The sequence below is a fragment of the Lissotriton vulgaris genome, chromosome 2_1 (genome assembly GCF_964263255.1).
Source record: "Lissotriton vulgaris chromosome 2_1, aLisVul1.2, whole genome shotgun sequence".
NCBI classification, from domain to species: Eukaryota; Metazoa; Chordata; class Amphibia; order Caudata; family Salamandridae; genus Lissotriton; species Lissotriton vulgaris.
In genome coordinates this window covers 2106989804-2107008735 of record NC_141687.1, presented here as the reverse complement: position 1 = coordinate 2107008735, position 18932 = coordinate 2106989804, and the positions used below count along the sequence as shown (strand labels likewise).

Here is an 18932-nt window from a genome sequence, read left to right as displayed (position 1 = left end):
ATCATCGAACATCATTATCATCGTCCTCATCAATCATCGTCCTCATCAATCATCATCCTCATCAATCATCATCCTCATCATTCTTCCTATCAGACATGACCGATTGTGAATCTTGAATTAGGTTCTTGATCTTCTCAGACAAAATATTGGTCCCTGACTCCACAACATTCACCTCTTTCTCCGACATCCTTACTCTAAAAAATGTTTGCAATTGAAAATGCACAAACTGTTAACACACTTTCTCCACAGCTGACCTAATCCTAATAGTTGCACCTTCTGTTATAAAAAAAAAGTTGGACATGGTCCCCTAGCAACGTTCCAATTGTATTAAACTGCACACCTCAGCAACCAATGAAAAACCCCAAAATATGGGCATGTCACCCGAACTTACCCAATTCAAAATGGTGACCGCATTTAATGCTTTCTTTTTCTTTCCTCTATATTCACCTTTTTTAATTGTAATCAGTAATTATTTTTATTCAATTTTACTCTAAAAAACACTTCTCCTTTCATATGTAATGCTGACTATCAGAATTGATTTTGCCAGCACCCGCACGGCGCAGCGTATGTCATACATCCTTATTGTCTAGTCACTAAATGGCCATCCACATTGTAAACAAGCTGTGAGCTCCCCACTACGGAACTTCTGTTCCTAAAATGACAGGCCGCACCGCATGCTAGACTCGAGCTGCCACGCTCACACCAAGCCATTTCTGCCACACTCACACCAAGCTGTCTCCAGTCGCACGCTAACAACGGTAAGCGCCAACTTTAAAACATAATTTCAGTGTATTTGAATCCTCGCTTTGCCCAATAAATGCCATAATAAAAACACTTATACTAAAGTTTCTGAAACATTCTTCAGATTCTTTCACTCGCCATATGATTTTTTAACATACATTTACAATTAAAACTATAACAATAAAGTACAACTTTTTAATTAAATACACACCACACAACAACTCAACAATTTTTAGTCCGTAAATTGGACCACTTTGCAGCAAACCAAACTCCATACACATATACCTTGAAAAATGTAACAAATAAATAACCAAGGAGGACTTACCTGCTCAAGTAGCATAAAACAAAAGAGGAACAAGATGGTTAACAACAGTATCTTATGGGACCATAGAGTTTTTTCTATTGTTTGGTGTTGATATTCTATTATAAAGTTCTTTAAAGTGCTGCTCAGAAGTAGTAAATTAAAGGAATACGCATTGCTAGCTTCCTGTCTTACGATAAAATATTGTGTGTGCCACCAGCCAAGAGCAGGTTTCTGATACTGCCGGGTGGGTGCACATAACACTTCCTCCATGCACTCTCGTAAGCACAGAAACTACAGTGTCCTGGAAGTTGTAATCCCCAGGATATAGTAATGGAGGTGGCCCTGCAGATGATGTCCCCAGCGTCATAATGACACAGGCCCCCTTCATTTACACATCGGCCCACCGGGATGGAGTCTCCAGGGCCTTATGGAGGTTCGAGGAGGGGGGCTGTATGTCCACTTCAAATTGTAATATATATATTTTTGAAAAAATTGGTGGGGGGAGGGAACGGGGAGTTTCCAGAGTATTCCTGTCCCCTATATGTTTTTTTTCCCCAGAGTCCTAAAACGGCTGCTGCCACCTCGTCGTTGATGTGGTTGCAGCTACTCTGATATAGTCTAATGATCTTTCAGCTCCCCTACCCTTCTCTACCCAAATAACTGAATAACATATCCACTACTCAAATTACTTCATATTTCATTATACTAATCCTTTTATGGGTTCCAGAGTAGCGTGCTACTCGCCAGAAAAGCTCTTCACCACCCATCAGGGGTAACAAGTGCTATATGAATGCAAACCTTTCTTTCCCTTTTATCCCTCCGCTATCCTTCTCACTCCAAATAACTGACTAATATCTACCACTGAAATTACTTTCATATTTCACCATACCAATTCACCACTAATCCTTTATGGGCTTCCGGAGTAGCGTGCTTCAACACCCCATCACGGGTAACAAGCGCTATATAAATACAAACCTTTTTTCCTCCTCTATTCTTCTGCTATCATTCCAAATCCAAATAACTGACTAACCTATCCACCGCTTAAAAGGTTTGGGGGTGGTGCAGTGGGGATATAGGGTGGAGGGGGGGTTGGGGGAGTCTCCATGCAGAGACTACAGACAACAGCGGTGAGTCATGGAGGGGTCAACCACGGTGGACTGTGGCTCTAGAGTGATGGGGGACCTCGCCGGGACTGGTGGGCCACCTGGATTCAGGCCGTAAGAGTCAGGTGAAGTGGTGATTATAGGCATCAGATTTCTTTGTTAAGCAAACAGCAACAAAACATAGTGAAAGAAGAAATAGAGAGTATGCTTTTCAAGGGGGCAATTGTGGAAGTAGAAGAAGACCAGGTAGGCTTCAGGAGTACGTTATTTCTAGTAGAAAAGGATAAAGGATAAAGGATGGAGATCCGTGATCAATTTAAGGGATCCAAACTATTGTATGATATATAGGCTTTTTAAGTTGGAGGGTATTCATCTGTTGAGAGATGTTTTACAGGATTTAGATTGGTTAGTAAAGTTGGATCTTGAAGATGCATACTTTACGATTCCAGTGTTGGAGAACAGTTCGAGATATCTCCAGTTCATGTGGGAAAGACATGTCTTTTAGTTTGTTTGTCTACCATTTGGGTTGCCTTCAGCCCCTTGGTGTTACGGTGATGAGATCAGTTTTTTTTTTTTTTTTTGTGAAAGGGGAATTTGGATGATTGTGTATTTAGACGATCTACTGATTATGAATCAGGAGGTGATGGTTTTGAGGTCTCAATTAGAGACTGTCAAAGATTGGTTACAATCTTTGAGTTTTATTATTAATGTGAAGACATCAATTGTAGAGCCTGCTCAAGCTTTAGACTTTTTTAGATTTGTAATGAATATGGTCAAAGGTTGTTTGTTACCACAAAAGAAAATTAAGATATTCCGCAGAAAGTGAAATCTTTATTGAGGAAAGTTTGTGAAAGTTGGCAAGGCTAATAGGTAATTTCTCCAGTATTGAATCTTTCATAGATTCACATGCTTGTATATTCCCCGTCGTCATGGTGGGAGTCTCACGGTAACAGAATGACCATAGCAGTACCATAGAGAAAATCTGTATAGAAAATCCCATAGGGAATGACATAATTTGGTAACCAGACCTCTTTATTGTTTGGCCCAAAACTTAGCTAAGCAGCAGAAAACCCTGACATCACACTCCCCAGCAGAGCTTTCCTACCTCAGATTTCCAACCGCCTTCATTTGAAAAGGAGTCTCCCTGAGCCGTGCTCAGTTCTGTTCCTGAGTGAACCTTTGACCTTTTCAACTGACAAGTTTACTTCTGGATTGAAGGTACTGTGCTTCATCTAGTGTCTTAATATGGCTGAAACCTCTAAAAAGAGGCTTTTCAGGACCTGCAGATCTTGTTAAAAAGCTAGACTTTATTCTGAAGATCCACATAAAGACTGCTTACATTGCCTTCATCCCAAGCATGTGGCTAAGGACTGCAAACCCTGCAGAACCTTTTCAGCTAAAACTTTGAGGGATAGAGAGGCACTCTTCTGTTGTGGCTTCAGAAGAAGGCCACCTCAGATTCAGAGGAAGAATCCACGAGCCAGTCTACTAAAAAGAGGAAGTCTTCCACTTTAGAAGAATTAGTGTATCCTAAAAAGCAAAAAACTAAGGGAAAAGAGACCTCTTAATCTTCTCTCCCTCAGACTCCTCTGAAGAAATCCTCAGTTTCAAGGGGAGTGTCTTATGCTCCGTCGACTAAGACTGTGGTGTCTCCAGGGCTAGTATCTGTGAAGACGTCATCGACGCAGTCGATGACAACATCGTCGACGCGACTATCTCGACGACTACTGCGGCGTCGATGGCAGTGACCAAGACTACACCGTCGATGATGACGACTCCGTCAACGGGAAGAGCAGCATCCTTGTCAAAGATCCCAGCGACGACGACCTCTTCGACGACTACTCTGTCGACGACATTCGATTCTCGACGACGGGAGCTTCATCGACGGGGGCTCCGTCGACAACCACTTTTAAATCACTGAGTTAACGACTATGATTATCATATCTTTCCAATCGTCGACAGGCTCATTGACGGTTAAGAAATCCTCAGAGTTCACTGCAGATTAAAAGTCAGGATACTGATGAGGAGGAATGCCAGGAGGTTCAAGAGGTTTATTCTTTTAAGGATCGTCCTGAGGAAAAATCTAAGCGATACGAGTCATTTCAAGAATCATATGACTGAGGAGGAAGAAGAACCACATACTGGGGAGAGGGAAGAATCCATCTCAATGCCTGTCTCTCTGGTGATTGATTTATATCACATGATTAACGATTACTATCGTCGTTTTCCCGAAGCTAATACTCCCGCTGCAAAGACTACTTTGTCGTTTTCCCGAAGCTAATGCTCCCTCTGCAAATGCTCCAGTCACACCTGCCCAGGTTCCAGTAGTTCAGCCTATGCCTACGGTGCAAAAATTGCGATCTCCTCCAGTTGTCACAATACGGGATGACTTTACGGGGAGTGATGGAGAAGACCAGCAAGAAGAAGGAGAACTTCAAGATACTCCCACTTGGTGTGCAATGGGATGAATACATTTTGCCCACAACTCCTTCGCCATCACCTTCACCACCAAACTCTCCTCAAGGAAGTCGGTAAGATCAATCCCAATCATCCAACATATCTGGGATGAAGGTTTAAAATCTTGAAAACACCAGCATCTGTGGCAGCTTCTGTGCCTAGGATAGAGAAGAAATACCGGGTGCCAGAATCTTCGCCTGTGTGTTTGATTGGGCATCCACATCCAGAATCGGTGGTAATGCAGGCAGCACAGAGACCATCTAAAAATCCTGTCTCCATCTGTAGCTCCCCCTGACAAGAAAGGAAGACGAATGCATCTAGCAGGGAAGCGTTTTGCAATAATGGCAGAGTCTTTCTTCAAAGCGGCAAATGCTATGGCTCTCCTCGGTGGTTATAACAGACAGATGTGGTCTGATTTAGCGCCATTGTTGACTCACCTTCTGGAGGATAAAAAAGAGGAAGCAGCAGCTATTTTACAGGATGGGGCTAGGGCGGCCTCCGAATCTATTGATATTGCTAAGGACATCTCTTCAGTGACGTTTCGTCAAATGGCGGGAGCAGTGGCTCTCAGAAGACAAGGTTGGCTGAAAGTTACTTCTTTTAGACCGGAAGTACAGGCAAAAATCGTTGACATGCCTTTGGATGCAGAGAATCTCTTCGGTAAACACATCGATGATGCTCTCCAAGGAATCAAGGCGGATACGGACACAGCGCGGGCGCTGGGGTCTCTTCATCAGGGCAGATTCCAGTCCTTTCGAAAGAGAGGATCTAGAGGCCAATTCAGTCAAAGATCTTCGTACCAGTCCAACAGGTACCAGCCATACAGTCAGCAAGGTTATCGTCAATATTCCAGTAACCAGCAATATTGTTCCTCAAATCCCTCTTACCATAAGCTATCCAGAGGGAAGAAGGCCGCGAGGGGAAAAGCACCGCAAACTAATAGACGGCAGTGACTTCATCAAGGCGCCCCCCACTTAGTCAGACCCCGACAACGACCATTATCTCTTTCGTTTTTCAAAACCATGGCTGTCGATAACAGACAGATTGGTACTGGATTTAATTCACCAAGGCCATACCCTGGAATTGGCACAGAGGCCCTCAAATCAACCTCCTGTCTTCAGACAGCAGCCACATCTATCAGCTCTCAAAGCAGAAGTATTATCTCTGATAGAAAAAGGGGCTATAGAGGAAGTTCCGTTTCCTCAGCAAGGGAAAGGATTTTACTCCCATTTCTTTCTGATAAAGAAAAAACAAACATCAAAATGGAGGCAGGTAATGGACCTGAGGATCTGAACGAATTCATCAAGAAAATTTCTTTCCGCATGCTCTCACTTGAGGAGATTCTCTTACTTCTACGCAAAAAAGATTTCATAGCATCCCTTGATCTCTTAGATACTCATTTCCTCATTCCGATTCATCTAAAGCACAGAAAGTATCTGCGTTTTGTAGTGGAAGGGCGCCACTACCAATTCCAAGTTCTGCCTTTTGGACTAAAATCGGCTCCAAGGGTCTTTACAAAGTGCATGGCACCAATGGCAGCTCACCTGAGACTACAAGGGCACCAAATCTTCCTCTATCTGGACGATTGGCTTATAAAAGGATCATCTTACAAGTCCAGATCTCTCAAAAATGCTGCATGTATCGAAATCATTGCCTGGGCCTACGAGTCAACCTGGAAAAGTCGTCCCTAGTACCTTTGCAATCCCTTCAATTTCTAGGCGCCATGCTTCACACAAGGGAAGCGAAAGCCTATCCGTCAGAGGAGCGGACTCTAAAGTTTTTTAAACCTGGCATCAACCTTACAGTCAAAGTACACTTCAGTGAGAATATACAAGTCATTGTTGGGGATGATGTCTTCCTGTATCCAATTGATACCAAATTGCCGTCTGCATACGAGACCTTTGCAGGAACTCCTCGACAAGCAGTGAATTCAATCCCAGGGATCCTTCGACGATCGGATCTCCATATCTCCTCAAATCTGACAAGTTTTGTCATGGTGGAAGATAGGAAAACATTTAATACAAAGTCTACTTTTCGAGCCCCAACGTCCCAGTTAAGTAATGTCAGAGGCTTTGCTTCAAGGTTGGGGGGCACATCTCCAGGACCTCGATATCCAAGGTCATTGGTCCAAGCAAGAAGCTCAACTACATATCAACATGATGGAACTGAAAGCAGTGTTCCTGGGTTTAACCCCTTCACTGCTCATGACTGGCACGATTGAGCAGTGCTCATGACGAGCTGAGCTCGTCATGAACAATGGGAAAACATAATATTCAGCACAGGAGGAAAATATCACTAGCAGCCAAGGTGTTAAAAGCTTTTCTCCCCAGGATACACGATTCTACAGTTATGATCACAACCAACAGTACAACAACAATGTTCTACCTCTGGAAATCAGGAGGTACAAGATCGAAGCTGCTGTCGGCACAGGCGCAAAAAATTTGGAGATGGCTACTGCTTCACAACATCTCCATTCAGGTACAACACATTCCACAAGGGCAGATATGCTGAGCAGATCAGCCAGTGTGTCTCACGAGTGGGAGCTAGCTTAAAATCAACTCCTAAGAGTGTTTAGTCGGTGGGACATGCCAACGTTAGATTTCTTATCAGACCTGAACAACTCCAAATGGAAACATTTCGCAAGCAGGTTCCCGCAGGCAGGCTCATGGGGCAATGCGCTGCACCTTCGTTGGACAGGAATGTTCACTTATGCATTTTCTCCATTCCCTCTGATATCGAGAGTACTTCGGAAAATAAGATCAGAGCAATGCCATTTAATCCTGATAGCCCCAGGTTGCTGAGGCAAGCTTGGTTCTCGGAGCTTCTCCATCTTTCAATAGCTCCCAGTTTCCAATATCACAGTATCTGATTTCTATGAACAACGGACAAATTCTCCACCCAAATTTGACATTGCTGAATTTATCAGCATTGAACCTCACAAACATAAATTCCGATCTCTAAACATCTCTCAGGAATGCCGGGACATACTTTCTCAATCTCGGGCAATTTCAACAAACAGAAAATATACAGCAAAATGGAAGAGATTTTGCCAGTGGTGTGCATCTCAGGCTTTACACCCCTTCACGGCCTCTCCGGAACAAATTTTGCCATATCGTCTCCATTTATCTAAAGCAGGTCTTTCTCTTGCGTCCTTAAAAGTACACCTGGCAGTAATTTCAAGATATAGAAGAGTTCCAAATCAACCATCGCTCTGGTCACAAAGAGTAGTTAAAGAATTTCTCAAAGGACTTTTTAGAGTGTTTCTCCGATTCAACATCCTCATGGCCCTTGGCACCTTAATAAAGTTCTGTCACAACACATGAAGCCTCCATTTGAATAGGTGCACAAAGCAGATTTACAGTTCATTTCATGGAGGACAGCTTTTCTGCTGACCCTCACATCTGCAAGGAGGGTTAGCGATATTAAAGCTTTCTCTATTGCAGAACCATTCCTTAAGTTTCGCCAAGACAAAGTAATACTGAGGACAAACCCAAAATTAATTCCTAAGGTTCCTACAATCTTTCCTCTAAATCAACCTGTACTGTTACCTACATTTTTTTGGAAATCCTTCGACAGAAGCGGAGAGAGCCCTGCACTCTCTAGACATTAAACGATGTTTGAAGTTCTACATCGACAGAACAAAATTGTTTGGAAAATCAAAGCAGTTGTTTGTAGCCTTTTCTGGACAGAGGAAAGGTCTAGCTTTATCCAGATCAAGTATCTCTAGATGGATTGTATCGGCCATTCTCAGGAACTTGGAAGAGCGTACACACTTTTACTAGACACTATTGTCTAGATACTACGTGGGAGGAGGACACAGCAGTGGGACAAGCAGTGCTTATTTCAATAAGGTATTTTTTGTTTCAAGCTGTATGCTTCTTTGTCAAAGTATACATGTGTATACATATAGATTTAGAGGTTTATGGATATATGTTTGGATTATGCACTATATTAGTCCTGTTCTGTGTATGCTGCATTTCCCCTTCATGGTTAGCAGAGACTATTTATTAATACTCGATGGTGTCCAAAAGTTTATACATCACAAGGTTTAGGAGCAGAGACCAGAGATATTTTGGTTCTATCCTGGAAACGCTATAAGATATATGTACTAATTGCTACTCTGATACAAGCATGTGAATCTATGAAAGATTCAATACTGGAGAAAAAACGAGTTACTTACCTGTACACTATGGTTCTCCAGTATTATTTTTCATACTCACGTGCGCCTGCCCACCTCCCCGTTTCTCAGGTAGAACATTTTTCTTCCGGATATATCCAGGTCTCTCACTTTAGGCTGGAAATCTGAGGTAGGAGAGCTCTGCTGGGGAGTGTGATGTCAGGGCTTTCTGCTGATTGGTTGAGTTTAGGACCAAACAATAAGTCACCAATTATGTCATTCCCTATGGCATTTTCTATGCAGTTTTTCTCTATGGTACTGCTATGGTCATTCTGTTACCGTGAGACTCCCACCATGACGACGGGGAAGATAGAAGTATGTGAATCTATGAAAGATAATACTGGAGAACCATAGTGTACAGGTAAGTAACTAGTTTTTTTATCTTCCTTGATAAAAGTAGTGTTCACAAAGGCGTTTGCATTGCATAGCTTTGCAACATTTAAAGACTTTGGGTCTAGCAGTTGGCTTATGGTACGGAGATTGTGTACGATTGACAGAAGAAGCAAGGAGAGAGGTAGTTTGGTGTTTGGAAAATCAGGAAGCCTGGAATGGGCGAGCGATTTTTGGTACGAAACCGGATTTTGTGTTGAAAACAGACGCAAGCAACTTTGGTTGGGGGGCAACATGTTTGAATCCGGAAACAGGTAGGGTTTGGAACAGGATGGAACAGATTGAGCATATACATTATTTGGAAATTAAACAAGGGAGTTTTGCATTGCAAAGTTTCAGGTCTCTGTTCCAAGGAAATTCTATTCTTCTCAAAATGGACAATATCACAGCAGTCCTTTATATAAACAAGTTAGGCGGAACCAGATCAAGGAGATTGATGTTAATTGCCAAAGACATTTGGGAATTTTGCATGGAACACAGAGTTACTCTTCAGGCTCAATATCAAAGCAGCAGAACTTGATAGTGGATTGGTGTTGGTACTGGGGTCACCAGTCCCCTAGGGTAGCAGGCACGAGCGGGTAGGCATCCGAAAGCACATGTGTTAAGCGATCATGCAGCACACACTCACACTGAGACAGAAACCTGGGCACGCAATAAATGACTCCACTCTAAAGCTTGTATAAAAACAAGTAATTTGTATTAAGATAAATAGTTAGATAGAGCAGGAAAAGGGAAATCATAAATTCATTTAAAATACATGTCTCAACTTGCAATCAATATTGGATGAATAAATATCCGTTCTGCAATAAATATTCAATATTGGATCAATAAATAGTTAAATACATTTTTAGTGGAACACAGGCCCGACCTACGCCTTGCTTCTTGGTCAGCACCTGAAAGGAATACATCTCAAAGACAGAAGAACAACACTGCATTAAGCATCAATATCCATTTCCTCAGGTAAACAAAGGGACAGTTCAATAACAGAAACCTCTCCCCGCTGTAGGAATAAACAATTCGTTAAGTGTAGTTCAAACATTTCCTTAAATATGAAACATTTCATTTGCCACAAAAGTATGTGGACGTAACTCTCCTCCTGTAATAGGAATTAAACATTTCATTAAGAATAATTATTCCATATAACAAGGTTGGGCATCCCTTTGGGAGAACTTCTCATTGGGCCCAGATAATCATTGCATTAGCCAGCACTAACTAGGAGAAAACATTGCAATATAGGTAACCATCCCCTTGTGCAGGTTTAACTGTATCAGGGCTATACCAACATTTCATCAGGGAAGTAGAAATCCCTACATTGAGCAGGTGTAAGTAGATCTCTGTTATATCAGGGGTATGAGACCCTTCCCTGGGCAGGAGTAAACATTGCCTCAAATGAGGACAACACCTTTCATTAGGCGTAAAGTATTTCTTTAGGCATAACATACCATCCCATTACCTGATGCCTGAACAGGCAGGGCCTTCCCCCTATTAATCAGGAGCTTACAGGTAAAACATTTCCTGCAATAGAGATAATCAGTTTAGCAGAAGTAAAACACTTCACTGAGGGTAAAACATTTCATTAACCATTTCCTTAGGCAGGAATGAAACTCCTATGGCAGGAATAAAAATACGCCACTGCGGATAAAACATCTCATTAGGCAGTGTAGCTATATACTTATAGCATTAACGTTCCCCTACTCAGCAATCAACAGTTAACATCTCTTCAAGGCAGAGATCACCATTGCCTAAGGTAAATGAGCCTTTCATTAAGGCAGACATAACTGTCCCGTTAAATACATATAAACTCTGCGCCTATGAACCACTAGGCAAGGATACGTGAGTAGGAATAAAACATTTCATTAGGTAACACACCTGGCAGGTGTAGACATTACAGTAATTAACTTGTGTAAAAATAGACACTTCCTTACGATAGCCCAGGCAAGGTGCTCAGTACACAGCAGGGAGAACAACTCCATTTCACTGAAGGGGGGTAAACTATTTCCATAAATGTAAAACATTTAATTAGCCAGCCCCAAGTATTTCCGTCGGCCCCTAGAAGCCCTACATCAGGCTGAAAGTGACCATTTCATTAAAGCATTTCCAGTAAATATTTCATTAACCAGGGCCTTAAAGCATTTCTACATAAGCAATTCCCTATACATTCAATAACACAGTCTCAATGAGCATGTGAATGAAGCAATGAACTCCCTGGCACAGGGCTAAACCATCGCGGCCCAATTCATTAGGTTCTCAGGCCCAAGCAGGCAAATCTTCCCAACTGGGGCTAATAATCCCCTTATGCAGGGTGAAACATATAAATGAGGGCAGGCCTATTCTCAGGACTGACAGTCACTGGGTACAAATCGGTGGGCCCGGTAAGTCTAGGACTCTAACAAGGCCTTGTCACCACTTGAGGCTCTTTGGGGGCCAACGGGACCCAACAACAGTTTCTCCCGGGGAGGGGCGAACACGGGGCCTTCTCCGGCCTTCCGCCCACCTCCCCGGGGATTACCTTGTGCTCTTCGGCCCTCCCGGGCCCTTGTGCAGCTCCTCGTGCTTCGGGGACGAGTAGGACCTCTGGCAGGCCTCTCGCTCGATTACCGGCCTTCCAGGGGCCGGTGCTGGTAGGTGGGGGCACACAGGCTCCTTCTGAGCCGGCGCCGGCAGGTGGGACAAATCGGAGGGGGCTCTTGGGCTCCACGGCCCCCCTCTGCGATGAGTGCTGGGCCCGGCTGGGCTTTCCCCAGGTCTCGGGCCGGGAACTGGGAGGCTTGGCTCGGCGGACCAATCCGGAAATAAGGAAGGCGGGGGCGCGGCTAGAGACGCGGCGCCCCCGTCACGTGGTCGGCGTCTCAGACTTCAAGGCCTGGCACGGCCTAATGACTTGCGCTGGATGCGGCGTCCCTCTCCTGGCATCCGAGGGCCGCCGAGGGGGACACTGTACGGGCGCGACCTCACTCGAGGGTCGGGCCGGTCAGGCAACCCAGGCGCAGCCGGTGTAAGCTTCCGGCGACCCTCTCCTGCACACGGGGGCCGCCAAGGAGGGTCAAAATGCTGACGCTTGACACCGGGCGTGTGGAGATTCTTCGGCGCCTCAGGTAAGCGTGTGGAGGGGGGTTTCACGGCGCTTGTGGCCCAGCAGCGCTTCAAGCCACAGCGCTTCCGAAGGGGGCAATTACAACAGCGCTCCTTACAGCCTCAGCGCTCACACCAGTGGCAGTAATCCTGGGCACAGAAGCGCTTTCTAACACAGCGCCAGGCAGCCACTTCGGGTCCTGGGCACACAGCGCTTCGCTGATGTAGTGCTGGTCACTAATGACAGCTACCAGATGTACAGCGCCTCACAACTTCACAGCGCTTCGCAGGGGCATACAAGATAGCGCTTAGAGGCACTAATACAACGCTTCTCCAGATGAGGGAAACAATACAGAGCTTGCCATTAGTGCATTTAAAATAAAGGCAGCTCACAGGACCAGCCACACAGCAGTGGCAGGTTAGCGCAGGGACCCCAGGTGGCGTCAGGTGGGGCACAGGGAGCGACACAGTGCCAATACCTGGTGAGTTCCTCAAGCGTCCTGTGGTGGCTTAGTTTCTTCTTGGCGTGATGTTTCTTGCGCCCTTAGTTTAGTTGCTTGGTTACTTGATCCTTGATTTAGTTGCTTGGTTTCTTGTTCCTTGAAGGGGGAAAAATTGGTGGCTGGTGTTCCAAGTTCTTCTCAGCCAATCCCTTCAAGTGGTCCCTGGGGGGTTCCCTTCCGCTGGGCTAGATCAGGGGGGATTTACAGGAGTCCTCAATACTTGTAAGGCAGCACTCTAAGCCCTGTCACTTCCAGTATCATAGTCCCTGACTAGGCCCCCACTGCCTAAACTCCTGCGTAGGTTCTTCCCCAGGTCTCCCCTCAGTCACTCTGACAGGAAAGTTTCCCTCCCTTTCCTTATATACTGCCAGTTGACAGTTGGTAGTGGCAGTTGGTGTCACCTCACCTCTTCCAGAAGGTTCCAGAGGCTTCCGGGAGGTTCCACCATTCTACCTGTGGGTAGGCTGGCAGGCTAAGATGGATACATTGTTTGGAGGGTTCCAGCCAGGCCCTGGCCACTAGAATGCGCCCACTAAACCATGCTGCAGCAGCAGTGGTCAGTGGCAGCCATGTTAGGGGTATAAAACACCTGCATCTTAACATCAGTTTCACAGTACACAGGGCTTTCCTCACTACAGAAGGCCTATACATTGTTGTTACCATGAGGGCATTCTGATTTAAAAGGGAAATAAAAGGCGAAAAATGTTGGGGAAATGCCAAGTCTCACAATTGGTATTCCAAAAATTTGATAGATTTCAGCGATTGGATGCTGAACAAAGAGGTTTTTTGACAGATTTAAAGTCAGTTAGGTCCCTTGGACATAGATCTGTTTGCTTTCAGGCTAACATATCAGTTGGAGGATTACTTCAGTTGGAGACTGGATCCGGGGGCCTTAGCGGTAGATGCTTTCACTCAGAATTGGAAGGAGAGGACGGGGTATGTGTTTCTCCAGTTTGCAATAATTCAGAGGGTGTTGATACAGTTGCGGTAACAGGTTACTCGAAGTGACCCCGTTTTGGATTACTCAATCATGGTTCCCTTCAGTATTGAAGATGGTGATGGAGAATCCCTTTTGAATAAGGGCTTACAGTCGAATGTTAATTGGACAGGAAGAGATAGAACATCGTTTGGTGGAGGAAGGTTCGCTCAACCTTCTAGTGTGGAAAATATAAGGGGATCCAAAAGCTCCTCAGGCCTTTCGGGAACAGCTACAGCATTACTTAGTGAGTAATGGGCACCTGAGACTCTAAAGAGATATAGGGGTGCATGTTCAGTTTGGTTACGTTAGTGCGTGGAAAGGGATTTGGATCCAGTGGAGGCTGATGAGATGATGGTATCAAAATTTTTCGCTGCAGTTTGAAAAAGGTTTGTCATACAGAACTATAAATTGTTACAGATTGGCAATTTCAGCTGGCCAGCCATTTAATCCAGGGTGTACCACTTGGTAGGAGACCAATGGTGTGTAGAGTACTGAAGGACATTAGGTTGAAAAGACCTCCTAAAGCAAAGTATAGTTCTGTTTGGGATGTTAATTTGGTTTTAAAGGTGTTTGAAGGTTGGTCTGCTAATAAGTATTTGAGTTTGAGAGAATTGTCGTGGAAATTGGTGACTATGGTTATGCTTGGTTTCAGTCCATAGAGTATTTCAGTTGTAAAGGCATTGGATGTTAGTTATAGGTTTTTTCAACCTAAGGTGTGATGTTTGAAATTTGGAGAAAACTAACACTATGTCAGAGTCAGGCTTTTATCCTTTGTTGGATGCATTCCTAAAGCTTTGTATAGTCAAGTGTTTGAAGGAATACGAGAGCAGGGTTTTGGCGTTTAGAGCTGATGGTGTAGATCAGTTGCTGATTTCGTATGTTAAACCTTATAAGGTGGTTTCTGCAGCAACTATTGCTAGATGGGTAAGATCAGTTATGAAGGAGGCAGGTGTGAACTTGAATGTTTTTACAGCACCCTCTGTGAGTGGTGTGATGGCTAGTAAGGCCTTTGTGTTAATGGTGGAAGTTTAGATTGGTCAAATGCTGAGGTGTTCAGAACATTTTATTTCCAACAACTGGAGCATGTTGCAAAAAATGTTTAAGTTTGCTTTGAACCTGCATAATGCTACCCTCCTATCGTGCCATAAAATGCTGATTCTCATAGATTTATTGCATAGAGAATCGTTATTTTAATAAAGACAAGCAGGCGAGCATTATCCCTCCCTCCCACCCTGGGTTTGAAGTGAGCTGGGATATGTTTTATGATGAGAGCTTTTTTAAGAAGCATATTTATTTAAGAATATTTCTTTAGTAAGTTAAAGTCTTGAATGTTTAAAAGTAATGGTTTCGAGTTTTGCTTAAATAAGTAATTTTTATAATTTACAGAAAATTAGGATTATACATTTTTGAATTTGTGTGGTTACAAGATACAGTTACAGAAGAAGTTACGTTTTGTTCAAGAGGAAGTTTGGAGAAGAAGAAACAGAAGTGGTAGAAGATGGCAGATGGCAGGATCTTATGGGACCGTAGAGTTATTTTCTATTGTTTGATGTTGAGGTTCTATTCTAAAGTTCTTTAAAGTGCTGCTCAGAAGTGGTAAATAAAAGCTATATGCATAATGCTAGCCTCCTTATCCATACTGATATAATAAAGAGAGAGCCCAAACCTTTGAGGCGGGTTATCTCAGGTACCACAGCACCAATCACAACACCCAATACAGCGTTGGAAAGGGCAGTTGCAGCAGAAGGACATAGGCTATGCAGACGCCCACCATATACTTTTAAAAGGTAAAAGAACCGTGCCAGCAAACTAGTCCCTGTGGGCGTATCTGCGTTGTGCTGTGGGCTTGTGCTGGGGGCGTGACAAACGCTGGGGGCGTGTGGTACGTTCCGCCCTTCATGCCATGTCTCGTATCGTGTGCTAATCCCACCCTGCTCCCTTTAAATACCCCTGCACCCCATAATCATAACCCACCCTTACTCCTTAAAATACCCCAACACCCTTAAACACTAACCCATCTGAGCCCTATAAATATACCATGTACCCCAAAACCCAAACCTATCCCTAAACCCTAAAAATACCCCTGTACCCCAAAACCCAAACCTAGCCCTGAACCCCTATAAATACCCCTGTACCTCAAAACCCAAACCTACCCCTAAACCCTAAAAATACCCCTGTACCCCAAAACCCAAACCTACCCCAAAACCCAAACCTACCCCTGAACCCTAAAAATACCCCTGTACCCCAAAACCCAAACCTGGCTCTGAACCCTAAAAATAACCCTGTACCCCAGAACCCAAACCTACCCCTGAACCCTAAAATACCCCTGTACCCCAACACCCAAACCTAGCCCTGAACCCTAAAAATACCCCTGTACCCCAAAACCCAAACCTATCCCTAAACCCTAAAACTACCCCTGTACTCTATAACCCAAAACTATATCTGAACCCTTAAAATACCCAAACACCCCAAAACATATACCCCTATACCCATACTTACCTTATCCAAACATTTTTAAAAACATGCTTTTACCATTCATGCATTTACGAATTTCGTTGTAAATGTATGCGTGGTAAAAGCATATAAAATGTAATGACATGCGCTATAATGGCATTGCGGAGTCATGGTACTTTCGTAATGAAAGTATGCAGAGTGATGGTATGCGGAAAGAAAGTTGCGGAATAATGGGTGTTTACCCTCCCCCGGTAAGTACATTGGTGGCACGGCGGCCCACATCTCCATCAACATACTCATATTTTTTCACCACTCATTTGAAAAATGCACAGGTCTCTAATTGATGGCCAGCACCGACATACACTTTTAGACACACCTCCCGCCACAAGTTCTAGAATTGCGAACTTTAGAGCTGGGGAACCACGTTCAAACCTCGGCATCAGCTCAACATCCTGTGATTCCAGGCAAATCGCTTTGTCTCCCCGTGCCTACCACAAATAAATGTGTTCTTCTGTAATGTAAATTGTGCTCATGCCATGTTGTCGAGTTTGCGCTATATAATATTGCAAGGAAAAATAAAGTAGGGAAACTCGAGTTCACACACTACTGAACGCGCACTCTTAAGTGCATCAGCAGTGTACTGTGAATCGGAGCGTTTCGCAGGCCTGTCACAGATAAGAAATGCTATCAAAACGAAATCCTACAAAACAATATACTACTGGCCGGTAGCAATTCATACCCGGACAACGTCGGGACGGGCTGCTAGTCTTTAATGAAATCATGATTCTCTATGCAATAATCTGAGAATCGACATTCCCTGCCAAATCTCTCGCGGGCAGGCAATCACACAATGCTCCCACCTGATCGGAGCAAAAGAAAATCTGCTCCCATCGGGTGGGAGCAATGTGTGGTCCAGCTGCACTAGAAATGGATGCAGGCAGTGGAGCAATTGAGGCCGAGCGGTCCTCTCACCACTTGGATAGGCCAAACTGTCACACCAGAAGGGCTCTCAAGTAGCATCAATAGTATGTCTTGACTTCTACCAGTGCACAGCATTCTTTTGATTATCTTGGTTTCTTCAGCACCATGTGTGTTCTCTTTTTAGAAAGCTCAAATGAAATTCCAGGTAACGGTCAAGAGAAACCTTTTTTCATAATTTATAATTTGAACAAAGTGTTTCTAGATCGAGATGAGTGCATATTTAGTTCTGTAGTAAACACATAACACAATTTAAATAAGATGTCAATTTCAGAACTTATAGCTTCATTCTTTATTTTTTCTAGGGCTACATTTTGACTTCTCCGTCAGTAACACAGAATAATTCTCAGGGTACAATGTTTGGTGTGCAACAAAAAGAAATTAAGCAATACCCGAGTAGTCCAACAATTCCTCTAGCTGGTGAGTAAATGAAATAGTTCTTGAGGAGAATATGTGTTGTATGGGTGGGAGAGTGGACTTGGATTGTTGTTGTATGCTGTGAACTAAAAATATTTTCCAGTTCTTCTCTCTAGGGAAGTTATCTTGACCTTAACATCGTCCTGATATGGTACACTTCACAGTTTGATCCAATTTAAATCTGTTCATACTGCTTTGGGTTTCTGTTACATGAGAAAATGGATTTAGAGAAATGTTTCATCTGTGAATTCTTTTAGACTGCATTGTATTGAGATATGTATGTAGAGCATTGTGCCACAAGATATGTTTCTATGTTAAGCACAAATATGTCTGAGTTTTGGTTGCTATTTTGCTTGCATTTTTTGTCAGGCACTTTAAAGCCTACATCATGGTTGATTAAGTCCCCCTTAATTTTTTCTTTCTTAGTTTAACATAGCGCAAACTTGACCCAAAGGTATGAGAGCGCTTTACATGATCACAAGTTGCGTTACAAAAGTGCACATTCATGTTTTGTTAGGCATGGGGAGAATAAGTGATTTGCCCCGAACCACAGAATGTTGCGCGGCCCTACCGAGGCTCGAACCTGGTTCCCCAGCTTCAAGGTCGACCGCTTTAGCCGTATAACCACATCCCCTCTTCATTCATGCAATTGGAGCCCCGCTCCACAGGTCTTTTTATTGAAGCCTAGTTGGCACGCACGTACCTGCTGATATGCACCCAAAGCCCCATTCCTGCTCTCTCTGTTGCAGGAAAAGGCACTTTCATTAAATACTTTGGACATGTGTGAGTATTTATGTAGCACAAACCATTTTATGAGCAGGATGTACTGTACATAACGGCAAGAAGACGTGAAAATGATTTCACAGAAAATTAGGGAATGCTAAAGAGTGCAGTTGCAGGTTGAAGGAGAAGGAATTCATGTAGATGAGTTAGCGGCTGAAGATGCGGAAAAGGCCCTGTTTGTGGTGCTTATTGAAGAAGTAGGTCTGAAGGTCCTTAGTTCATGAGAAGTTGATAAAGCCAGCTTTAAGAAGGATGTTAATCAAATGCTCTGTCATTTGTATTTGTGATGTTCATAAAGACTGATTACCTCTGACCGATTTTCCTTTCCTAATTTGCATATTCTGTCTTGATTCTGCTTTGTTACACTCTATAGAGCATAATTATTGTTTGAAACCCCAACGTTAAGCTGACAATACTATGTCTCTTACCTTTCTAAAAAATAATGGAAAGGTAAGAAGATGGAGAGAGAAACTGCGGGTATGGAGGCTCACTTTGTAGTGGTATTCCTGCTTCCTCATACGGAAGAGTGAGCATGTTTTCAAACATGAAGAATTGAAATAAAACTTATAGTACA

General features: G+C 43.6%; 1 protein-coding gene across 5 annotated transcripts in view; it reads left to right on the top strand.

Moving 5' to 3' along the window:
- ZNF280D (zinc finger protein 280D) overlaps positions 1-18932 on the top strand; it is a 761599-nt gene that overhangs the window by 124822 nt on the left and 617845 nt on the right. For all 5 annotated transcript variants that reach the window (XM_086958356.1, XM_086958358.1, XM_086958354.1 and 2 more), the window contains exon 5: positions 17464-17578. In XM_086958356.1, coding sequence (XP_086814482.1) covers positions 17464-17578 — 115 coding nt within the window. The remainder of the gene's footprint in view (positions 1-17463; positions 17579-18932) is intronic.